Source organism: Aedes aegypti, chromosome 3, assembly GCF_002204515.2.
Source record: "Aedes aegypti strain LVP_AGWG chromosome 3, AaegL5.0 Primary Assembly, whole genome shotgun sequence".
In the NCBI taxonomy this organism is placed as follows: domain Eukaryota; kingdom Metazoa; phylum Arthropoda; class Insecta; order Diptera; family Culicidae; genus Aedes; species Aedes aegypti.
In genome coordinates, this window is record NC_035109.1 from 365,802,022 (window position 1) to 365,814,743 (window position 12,722).

General features: G+C 39.7%; 1 protein-coding gene across 1 annotated transcript in view; it reads left to right on the forward strand.

Moving 5' to 3' along the window:
- LOC5564580 (tetratricopeptide repeat protein 39B) overlaps positions 1–11,215 on the forward strand; it is a 28,930-nt gene extending 17,715 nt beyond the window's left edge. The window contains exons 3-9 of the mRNA XM_021849384.1: positions 6,407–6,514; positions 6,591–6,932; positions 6,999–7,169; positions 9,530–9,853; positions 9,915–10,421; positions 10,488–10,628; positions 10,697–11,215. Coding sequence (XP_021705076.1) covers positions 6,407–6,514; positions 6,591–6,932; positions 6,999–7,169; positions 9,530–9,853; positions 9,915–10,421; positions 10,488–10,628; positions 10,697–10,808 — 1,705 coding nt within the window. The 3' untranslated portion in view covers positions 10,809–11,215. The remainder of the gene's footprint in view (positions 1–6,406; positions 6,515–6,590; positions 6,933–6,998; positions 7,170–9,529; positions 9,854–9,914; positions 10,422–10,487; positions 10,629–10,696) is intronic.
- Positions 11,216–12,722: the final 1,507 nt, after the last annotated feature.

Sequence of the window (12,722 nt, forward strand, 5' to 3'; positions counted from 1 at the left end):
GCATCCCACAACCAACTCTTACCATACAGGCTAGCTTGTCTTCCTCTGATGGAAAAGATGCATATTTGACCTCACTTCCTGGCCCAAGCGGTGTCACCTCAATGGCTCCCAATAAGGGCAGTGGAAATGTCAAAAGTGTAAAATTGACCACAGGGGATAAGCCAGCAGGCCTAGGTAAGGGAAAGGACAAAAACCAAAATCTAAGACATCCCCCAAAATCAAAAGTTGATGATCCGCAACATCCAAAGAAGGACGGCAAACGTCCGGAAAATGCGGAACGCCTCAGCAATGATTAAAATCCTCCAAGTGAATCTCCATCATGCTCAGTGCGCAACAGATGTGCTTTGCAGGAGATTCACAAAAGAACACCTTTCCGTGGCACTGATTCAAGAGCCATGGGTCAACAAAACTCGAATACAAGGTATTCAACTAAACTCGTGTAGGTTGGTATATGATGACAGCCAGCTCTCTCCCAGAGCAGCTATTCTAATACGCAATGATACTAAATATTTTCCAATTACAGAATTCATCAAAAGGGACATCGTGGCGGTCAGGATGGAGGTTTCTACTGCTAGGGGCAGTACTGAGATCATTATGGTTTCGGCGTATTTCCCTGGCGACGCAGAAGACATTCCTCCTCCAGAGATGGCTGCTCTTGTCTCTTATAGTCAAAAACACAACATCCCCTTCGTCATCGGTTGTGACGCCAATGCTCATCACCTTGTATGGGGAAGTACAAACACAAATATCAGAGGTGAGCATCTTTTGCAGTTTCTTTCCTCCAAAAATATTGACATATGCAATGTCGGTGATAAGCCTACATTTGAAAACATCTTACGACAAGAAGTCCTTGATCTGACATTATGCAGTCAATCCATCTCGGATAAAATAAAAAACTGGCATGTTTCTAATGAAATATCTATGTCAGACCATAAACATATAGTCTTCGAGTGGGAAGGGGGTCTAATGATTCAAAAGTCGTTTAAAGATCCCAAGAAAACTGATTGGGAAACCTACTCAGCTATTCTCCGTTCTGAAGACTATATAATAGAGCCGAATATTCAGACTATTATACAGTTAGAAGCAGCTTCGGATTCTATTAAAAACAAAATTCTAAATGCTTATCAAGCGAGCTGTCCGATCAAAACAGTTAGTTCGAACAGAGATGTTCCATGGTGGAACTTCAACCTTGATAAACTCAGGAAAACTGCTCGGAAGGAATTCAACCGAGCCAAACGCACTTCTGATTGGAGTCTATACCGAAAGGCTCTGACAGAGTATAACAAAGAAATGAGACGAGCAAAACGGAAATCATGGGTTCTCATGTGTGAAAGCATTGAGAAAACTCCCGTAGCTGCTCGACTTCATAAAACTCTTTCGAAGGATCACTCCAATGGTTTGGGAAGTCTTCAAAGGACTGACGGTTCACTCACTGTGGAACCTCGTGAAACACTGAGTGAAATGCTAAGAGTTCACTTTCCTGATTCAATCCCACAAACGAGTATAAATGCTGAAGGTGCCAGACTTGACGTCTCAGTTCCACACGGGTTCCTATCAGGGGACTCAGGAGCAAAAAGGGACGCAATAAAGGTTGCCAAAGAAGCTTTTACTCGCGATAGGGTTGTTAGGGCAGTGAGATCTTTCGAGCCATTCAAATCTGCTGGCATGGATGGAATCTTCCCAGCGCTTATCCAAAAAGAGGAAGAGACACTGATTCCACACATGGTAGAGATTTTTAAGGCAAGTTTAGTTCTGGGACACATTCCAAATGATTGGCGTCAAGTTCGAGTTGTCTTCATTCCAAAAGCAGGAAAAAAGGACAAAACCAACCCTAAAGCATTCCGACCGATAAGCCTATCCTCGGTAATGCTTAAAATCATGGAGAAGGTATTATGCGAGTATATAGATTCTAAATTTATGAAAACTATGCCTCTTTCTAAATCCCAATTTGCTTATCAAAGCGGAAAATCAACGGTCTCAGCACTGCACACGCTAGTGAACAAGATCGAGAAAACCTTTAATGCAAAAGAAATCGCTCTTATAGCATTTCTTGATATTGAGGGCGCGTTCGATAACGCTTCTTATTCGTCTATAGGTTCGGCAATGTTGAGGAGAAACTTCGACCCATGCATTGCTACCTGGGTACATGCTATGCTAGCAAATCGACAGATCTCATCTGAGCTGAGTGATTCGCGCATTACTGTAATGGCTACAAGGGGATGCCCTCAAGGGGGAGTACTATCTCCCTTATTGTGGTCATTAGTGGTGGACGAACTGCTAGATAGCTTAGAAAGAAGGGGTTTTGAAGTTGTTGGATACGCAGATGACGTAGTCATTATTGTACGAGGCAAATTTGACAGCGTTATTTCATCAAGGATGCAAATCGCTCTCAATCACACACTCTCCTGGTGTCAAAAAGAGAAACTAGGAATAAACCCTTCAAAAACAACAATTGTACCGTTCACAAAAAGACGAAAGGTACAACTCCACCCTCTTTTCTTGAACCAAATACAATTAGTTTACTCAAATGAGGTCAAGTATCTTGGCATCACACTTGACGCAAAACTAAATTGGAACACCCATCTTCAAACAATCATAAATAAAGGTCTCAATTCACTCTGGGTTTGCTCAAAGACCTGTGGTAAAACATGGGGTCTAAAACCCAGTATAATCATGTGGATCTATAAAACAATCGTTCGACCTAGAATAACCTATGCGTCCCTTGTTTGGTGGCCTAAGACAAAGGAAGCTACGGCTAGAGCTAAGCTGAACAAAATTCAACGTACTGCCTGTATTGCCATAACCGGTGCCGTTCGTAGTACCCCCTCGTTTGCCCTAGATGCTATACTCAATCTGCCCCGGCTGGATCAATTCATAAAGCTGGATGCTGAGAAAAGTGCTCTTCGGCTAAAACGATCAACAGTCTTACTGTCAGGGGACTTAACAGGTCACCTCAGTATATTAAACGAATTTTCGATAAATCCTATTGTTGAAAAATGTAGTGACTGGATGGAAAAAGTGGTAAACTATGACTCGCCATTCACGGTGGTCTTTCCTTCTCGTGAGGAATGGGAAGGAGGTGGACCCACCATTTCACCGGGATCTATTAAATTCTACACAGATGGTTCAAAAATGAATAATTTGACAGGGTCTGGAGTATACGGACCGAAAACCAAAATCTCTGTCTCTCTTGGACAGTGGCCTACAGTATTTCAAGCAGAAGTCTATGCAATCAAGGAATGTGCGCAGCTGTGTCTGAAAAGAAATTACAGACATGCCACCATCTGTATTTTCTCTGATAGTCAAGCAGCGCTTCAATCTTTGAAGGCTTTCACTTGCAACTCAAAACTTGTGTGGGAATGCATTCTTGCACTGAAATCCCTAGCTGAACGCAATCGAGTTAAACTATATTGGATCCCAGGACATACGGGTCTAGAGGGTAACGAAATTGCCGATCAGCTAGCAAGGAATGGATCAACCAATATGTTCATTGGTCCAGAACCATTCGTTGGCATTTCAAACTCTGCACTAAACACGGAATTGAACAACTGGTTGTTCGGTCAAATTCAATCAAATTGGAATACAGTTTCCAATGCGAATCAGTCCAAAAGGTTCGTAACAATAAACATGACACAAACACAAAAACTTATAGGTCTCAACAAAAGGGATCTTAGAACATACATCGGTCTAATAACTGGTCACTGCCCAAGCAGATACCACTTATACAAGATCGGTGTCGTCCAAAACACAAATTGCCGTTTCTGTGACGAGACGGACGAAACCTCACAACACCTTCTCTGCTCTTGCAGTGCACACATCCATCGTAGGTTCAAAATATTTGGCAAGCACTACTTACAGCCAGCTGATATTTGGAACGCATCCCCCAGGGAGGTGGTTAGCTTTATTAGGCTGATCACGCCAGATTGGGGGAACTACAACACTGCAACCTAGGACTTCTGCCCATCAATGGCAGATGGTTCAAAGTTCAGTCAAATGCGCAAAGTATTCCGGAGGCACATTTGCTACTGGAAAACATTGTGTACATAGAGTAATAGGGTATATCACAATAGTCCTAAAAAATGGACGCAGTGATCCCACACCCGACAGAAGAAGAAGAAGAGAATTGATCTCAATTACTGTAAATCATATTTTAACATGACGAATGTCTGTTGAAGTATTATTTAACATGTCTGACAATGTTCGTGATTTATTTATTCTACGAGGATGTTTTTCAACATGTGTTTGATAAGAAATGAGAGGTGGAATGGACTGTGACCTTTTGTGACTTTTCAATATATGGTACTTAGGGATGGTACACAAATTATGTCACGCTAAATTTCAACTTTTTTGACCCCCTCCCCCCCCCTTTGTCACACTTTTTGTATGGAGCCTCCGAAAATTTTGTAAGGCTTGTCACGCTCGGCTTGACCCCCTCCCCCCCCCCCTTGGAGCGTGACATAATTTGTGCATGATCCCTTATATAAAGGTGGAATGCATCGAAGCCAAAATTCAAATTTTCAAGAGCACAAATCTTGAGAACCAGACAGTGGTTTGAAAATTTAATCGATTAGCCACACGCTGGTGGAGACTAATTGATCAAGTTTTCGGCTTGATTAACTGTTTGGTTCTCCAGATTTGTGCTTTGGAAAGTTTGAAGTTTGGCTTCGATGCATGTTTACCCTAATGGTATTAATATCTATTTAAATTCAAAATTTAATAATAATTTCGTTGCAAACGATTATGTAGAAATATTTCTCATTGAAAATGTTGGTATTTTTGTCATTATATGAAATATTTGATAATTTAAAAGTTATTTTAAGGCTGGGAACTTTCTATTCAGTACATTTGATATTTTTGTGGATCAAATTTCAGGTCAATTGTCACACTGAGGTACAAATCTCAAAATGTGACAATTTTGTAAATGTTCAATACGAATTCTCTAGTGTACTGTATATTGAAATAAAGTCAAACCCATTATTATTATTTTGTGAGCTCAACAAAAAAAAACTATTTCATTTGATATGAGCAAACTCAAACCAAAGAGATCTAAAAATACTGACAAAGTGTTTAATTATTAGCGGAAATTCGATTTCTCTGTCACTACAGAGCGCATCAATTACCCATCACTTGCATTGAACATCATCGTCCTTGCGGCGGACACGCTTCTCTAGAGGTCACGTGAAACGTTCACGTGTCGGTCTGATTAAATTACACACGTGTCGCACTACATATACGCGACTCGTCGTTGGAAAACATTCCTCCAGAGCCAGTTCAAAATGAAATTGAAATCTATTTTCCGTTCCGTTTGTTTCACACCGCCAAATCAATTATAGGCACCTGATACACTGCCCATAACTGCATATCTGTAACATTCGACAAAAGTAGGCATTGAGTAAATTGAATGCCAAGTGTGTATTTTATGGCAGTATGGGAGGAAACTAAAGTTTCAAAAAATTACCAGGAACTCAAAAGTGATTATTTGAGGCTGATATTTTGTACAACTCATATCGCATACAAGGTGAATAGTCAGAAAAAAAATCTGATAGAAATTTCGTTGCCACTGCATTATGAGGCTCATTTATAATCTCAATGTGACTGTTATGCGGTTATAATTACCAATGTGACAAAACAACTTGGTATTTTTTTCGAATTTTCTAGAACAATCTCACTGTTTTCAGTTAGTAGATCGAAAGTATTCATCATTTGATGACTCTCCATGGTATTAACTCCAATTCGTCTAAAATGTCTAATGTGACTGTTATGCAGTTATAGGCAGTACAGTTGGGTTCAAAATAATGGTATGCTACAATGAAGGGAAGATCCTTATTGATCTCCCAGAGATCATAGTTTTTATCGTGGTCCATTCATATGCTTAAAAGCACCGAGCAACATACTCGGCTACCAATGGCTTTAAGGTGAAACATCTCGGAATCCAAAGATGGCCGACTTGTGCCCCTACTCACGTTTTCAAAGGCACAAAATTGGAGAAATATTTGGCAAAAAGTTCACTGTTGTTGGATGCTTTCTTCGGGAGATTTGTGCCTTTGAAGTTTCAGTGCAATCTTAGAAGTTGATTCCGAACTGTGTCACCTTAAGGGCTGTAAAAAGTTAATATCAATTACTCATAGGACAACAAAGTTACAGCATGTCAATGTTGAGCATTTTGTATCAATATCGGCTCTCACTTACTACTATTCTGAACACAACTGGACATATAGGTGGTGCGGTTGTTCTTCGCCAGTGCTGTGACGACCGCCACTCCGGAATGCGCATTAGACGCCTGACGCGAAATGCCAACGGAATTGATGCATCCTGTTTCAGCCACCACACGTCCTAGTTCCATTGGCGAGCAATTCCTGTAAACATCGATTTAATTGATTTCCACCTTTTTCATCCGATGCTCTAGGCCACTCTGCGGCATGGACTTGGAGGCGGCCCTAACCGAAGCCAAGCTGGCAGTCAATCTGTTTTTCAACAACAAATTCAACGAAGCGGAAGCACTGATGAAGCCATGGTTTGTGTCACTGTCGATTAGTGTGGTTCTAACATTTGCTGATAGTGCTTTTCCTCCCACCCCACCTCCACTATAGGGCAACATCAAGCATGTATCACTCGGTGGGTCACAGCGTGTTTGCCTATCTAGAAGCCATGCTAACGTTCGAACAGCAGCACATAGTGGCGGCTTCCGATGCGCTGAAGCAGTGCCTAGGCGTGTGCAATCGCTACCGGAAGAAGAACACCCTGACGGAAACCATCGGAAAAACGTTCAAAAAGGTAAACTACGACCAATACACGGACGTAGAAGCGCATGCAGAGCTTTGCACGGCCGAGGCGATGCTACTGAAGGCAATGCTAACGTTCATAGAGGATGAAACGTTGACCAGTTTGATCAAGGGCGGCATGAAGATTCGAAACTGTTTCGCCATGTACAAGTAAGTCCTTTTGGGAAGATTTATTTTGTAGTTATGATATAAATTAATGATGATTTTTGTGACCAGAGAATGCAACACTATACTTAATCAGCGGCAGTGGGAGTCGGAAAGTTCCAGAGTGCATTTTGAAAGCGGGGTTCGGATGGGCCTGGGGACGTTCAATCTCATGATCTCGTTGCTTCCGGGAAGGGTCATCAAACTGTTAGAGTTCATAGGATTTTCCGGAAATAAGGTAAGAACTCTGTCTAAAACCAATCCTTAATAAATTCAAAAGCTTTGCTTTGCAAAAGACTTTGGATTAACTTAAATTGACTTTGGATTGATATTTAATTGTTGTTGATCAACTTGGTTTATAATTGACATATAAGTTTATAGAGTTTATGACATATATAATTATAGAGAGTTAAAGGTCAATGAAAATGCCATTCCGTGGTGTAAGCACGGGCCTATCGATCGCAAGGGACGGAGTTGGTGGTCTAATGACTACCGCTTCTGCTTCATAAGCAGAAGGTCATGGGTTCTATGCCAGGCCCGTCCTTTAATCCAAATCCAATCCAAATCCAATCCAAATCCAATCCAAATCCAATCCAAATCCAATCCAAATCCAATCCAAATCCAATCCAAATCCAATCCAAATCCAATCCAAATCCAATCCAAATCCAATCCAAATCCAATCCAAATCCAATCCAAATCCAATCCAAATCCAATCCAAATCCAATCCAAATCCAATCCAAATCCAATCCAAATCCAATCCAAATCCAATCCAAATCCAATCCAAATCCAATCCAATCCAAATCCAATCCAAATCCAATCCAAATCCAATCCAAATCCAATCCAAATCCAATCCAAATCCAATCCAAATCCAATCCAAATCCAATCCAAATCCAATCCAAATCCAATCCAAATCCAATCCAATCCAAATCCAATCCAAATCCAATCCAAATCCAATCCAAATCCAATCCAAATCCAATCCAAATCCAATCCAAATCCAATCCAAATCCAATCCAAATCCAATCCAAATCCAATCCAAATCCAATCCAAATCCAATCCAAATCCAATCCAAATCCAATCCAAATCCAATCCAAATCCAATCCAAATCCAATCCAAATCCAATCCAAATCCAATCCAAATCCAATCCAAATCCAATCCAAATCCAATCCAAATCCAATCCAAATCCAATCCAAATCCAATCCAAATCCAATCCAAATCCAATCCAAATCCAATCCAAATCCAATCCAAATCCAATCCAAATCCAATCCAAATCCAATCCAAATCCAATCCAAATCCAATCCAAATCCAATCCAAATCCAATCCAAATCAATCCAATCCAAATCCAATCCAAATCCAATCCAAATCCAATCCAATCCAAATCCAATCCAAATCCAATCCAAATCCAATCCAAATCCAATCCAAATCCAATCCAAATCCAATCCAAATCCAATCCAAATCCAATCCAAATCCAAATCCAATCCAAATCCAATCCAAATCCATCCAATCCAAATCCAATCCAAATCCAATCCAAATCCAATCCAAATCCAATCCAAATCCAATCCAAATCCAATCCAAATCCAATCCAAATCCAATCCAAATCCAATCCAAATCCAATCCAAATCCAATCCAAATCCAATCCAAATCCAATCCAAATCCAATCCAAATCCAATCCAAATCCAATCCAAATCCAATCCAAATCCAATCCAAATCCAATCCAAATCCAATCCAAATCCAATCCAAATCCAATCCAAATCCAATCCAAATCCAATCCAAATCCAATCCAATCCAAATCCAATCCAAATCCAATCCAAATCCAATCCAAATCCAATCCAAATCCAATCCAAATCCAATCCAAATCCAATCCAAATCCAATCAAATCCAATCCAAATCCAATCAAATCCAATCCAAATCCAATCCAAATCCAATCCAAATCCAATCCAAATCCAATCCAATCCAATCCAAATCCAATCCAAATCCAATCCAAATCCAATCCAAATCCAATCCAAATCCAATCCAAATCCAATCCAAATCCAATCCAAATCCAATCCAAATCCAATCCAAATCCAATCCAAATCCAATCCAAAATCCAATCCAAATCCAATCCAAATCCAATCCAAATCCAATCCAAATCAATCCAATCATCCAATCCAAATCACAATCCAATCCAAATCCAATCCAAATCCAATCCAAATCCAATCCAAATCCAATCCAAATCCAATCCAAATCCAATCCAAATCCAATCCAAATCCAATCCAAATCCAATCCAAATCCAATCCAAATCCAATTCAAATCCAATTCAAATCCAATCCAAATCCAATCCAAATCAACAAATCCAATCCAAACCAATCCAAATCAATCCAAATCCATCCAAATCCAATCCAAATCCAATCCAATCCAATCCAAATCCAATCCAAATCCAATCCAAATCCAATCCAAATCCAATCCAAATCCTATCCAATCCAATCCAAATCCAATCCAATTCAAATCCAATCAAATCCAAACAGTTGAAATCCTATCCAAAGCTATTGTTTTCACTTTATCCACATATTGCTCAATGATTTATTCACATTGGTATGTTAAATGATCTATTCACATTTCACAGCAATCGGCATGCAAGACTTAATCATTGGATCGCAAAGCTTAGGCATCCGGCAGGTGCTATGCGTGATGACCCTTCTCGGGTACAACCTGATTGTATGCTACGTGCTGAGCCACAAGGAGGGTGACCTCAAGTTTTGCGACGAGCTACTCGGCAAACAGCTAAAGCAGTATCCGGACGGTGTGTGGTTCTTGTTTTTCAAGGGAAGGCTGGAGTTTATGAAGGGCAATCTGGACGACGCCCTGATGTGGTACAAACGGTCCTGGAAGTCGCAAAACGTGTGGCCTCAGTTTCATCATTTGTGCTTCTGGGAGCTACTGTGGGTTAACTGGTAGGATTGAGTGCAGAGGTGTGACAGAATGCAAATCAAACTGAACTATTTGCAATTTTAGCTTACGATTGGACTGGCGAGAATCGTTGCTCTTCGCTACGTATTTGGTAGAGCACAGCAAGTGGTCACGTACGATTTACACATATCAGAAGGCATCCATCATGTGCATGATGAAGCGATCGGATCTCACGTCGGTCGAACTGCGTACTTTGGATGGATTGATGAAGGAGGTTCCCAAGTACAAGCAACGAATCGCAGGAAAGTCGCTTCCGATGGAGAAATTCGCCTGCAAAAAGACTGACCGGTTTTTCGCCCAGCAATCGTTCCTGTACGTGCCGGCGCTGGAGCTAATGTACGTTTGGAATTTGTTCAAAATTCTTGGTAAGCATTTCCACCTGGCCGATGGGGTGTTTCGGATAGTGGAGGAAAATTTGAACGAGTTAGAGGAGCGACAACGAAAGAAAACCACCAGCCCGTTGAATGCCTACGACGTGGATAACAAAGCATTACTATTGTTACTTAAAGGAGCTTGTCTAAGGCAGATGAATAGTCCACTGCAGGCAATAAGGTTTGGTTTTTGCGTTGAATGTAATGTAGGACACTGACGATAAACTTGAATTTGTTTCATCAACAGCTGCCTTGAAACCGTGGTTGCAATGTTCAAAGATCTCAAAGAAGACTTCTACTTAGTACCATACGCCATTGTGGAGATTGCTCTCATCTACGTTGATCAAGGCAAAAAAGAACAAGCAATTTTGGCCCTTGAGGATGCAAAGTAAGCTCTATTAATATTTACAACTTATCTTAAACAGATTGCTGATGAATTTTTCGCTTTTTTTCTAGGAAAAACTACAGTGGCTACTCATTGGAGTCTCGGTTGCATTTCCGCATTCACACGGCCCTCATCGAACTGAAGGGCAAAAGCTACGAAAACATTCCGGCCGGTGGGGATTAGGACCGGCCACCTTTCAACTGCAACGATCAAAAACCACTAACATACTTGGGAAACTGAATCAAAGAAACCGGAAGGAATCTAGTCTTGTAGTCAAATGAATGAGTGATACGTGAAGGACAAATCGACAACGTAGTGTATTTAGAGAAAGAAAAAAAAAACGAAATGCATTTATGAAATGGATCCATTCGGAACGAATTTATCAAAGACGATACTTTTCTATTTTGAAAGATTTCGAATGAAACGCTTGATCGTAGATCGATTTGCTTAGAATAGGTGTTGATTTTGTTTGTAATGATTGATTTCTGTTAAAACTCACTATAGCAAAAGCCACGACGAGAGTATTGAATCTATTTCTACGGTTCAATCTCATTAAAGACATCTAAATAAAGTGCACATCATGGATGTTAGCTCCGAATTCAATGAGTTGTGAAAGAATGGCCCTCTATTGTTGTTCAATTATTATTTATGCCAGAAATGACTTTATGTCGAATGACTATTATGTCATTCGACTTTATACCAAATGATCTGAAAGCATTACTTGTTACCTATGTGATAGGTCACAATCGTGCATTTGCTTTTTTTGTATTTTTCTTTTTTCGTTTTGTTGTATTTTTTTCCTTTTTTTTGTAAATAATTATGCTTAACATTAGTTTAAATTTATATTTATAAATATGTAAATAATATTCCTATATTCCCTATCCCAAGTTACCAATTACCCTTAATATAAAATCAATGAATAAAAAAATAAATGAAATAAAAACAATTTGTAAATAAAAATAATTTAAATATTTGAATTCAAATCCCCGTCCTATAAAACCCTACATCATCATTCCTACCTTATGCACTGCATCATGGCGCCTTGTACCAACTGTGCGGAAACAAATCCCTCCCGGGAAATGTTCCACCCATGGGTTTTGCTGCATCATCCTAAGCGATATAAAAAGGATATGCAGGCCAAGGAAAGGAGATCTTTTGGTAACTAAATTTCTAATGGTCGGTTCGTTTAAGACCTAAAACCTCAATTTTAATCTATTCAGGAACTAAATTCCTAACCGCCGATCATTCATACCAGTGCCGAATAGTGGAGTCGTCATCCAAGTGCGAAATTGAGCGGAACGAAGGCGTCCAGATCCGGCGTAAGGTGGCCCAGACACGAAGTTACCGACATTAGAACACCCAGAGGTCGAGTAAGCCCGCAAAACGTGGTAATCAGGTGAAATTAAATGTGCGCATCCTGTAATATCCTGTGAATACACCCCCCCCCCCCTAAAAAAATTAATAAATTTATTGTTTAAAATTTGAATTTCAAAGGTACAGTGTTTAAGCTTACTTATTTATTACAAGTGCCATTCCATTTTATTCTCTTCCGTTGTGATCGCAGTTTTTCTCGATAAAGCAAGTGTGGGTTGTGAGTCCGCCCCTGAACGATTCTCCCGGATAGACCCTGAGAGGGCTTAAGTGTAAATAGTTTGGAAAAATTTTGCTTATTAATTAGTTTTTTTTTATTTTGAATTGAAGTTTTTTCTTAGTGTTAATTTCTTTAGTTTTCTAGTGTAGTTCCTTTTTTCTTATTATTTTTCTTGAATTACAAGTGAATTAGTAGAATTATTAACCAAGAAGTAACAATTGGCGCCCAACGTAAATTAGTGTGTGAACAAAAAAGTTTCTACTTTAACTCTAAATTAGAACCTTTTTTGAATTGTGCTCCGGGAGAATCCAAAATCGAGAAATTTCAATTTCGTTCCAATTTCTTTCATAATTAGAATTACTAAATTGTGCTCTCAAACTGCAAAACCGCATGTGCTTGAACAAAACCATTTCGGATGATGATAATAGCTTTTTTTCCATTGTTCATTGAACAATTAAGTGTCATTCTATAGCTCATTGTTTCAGTCCTGAATAGAATTATTTTCA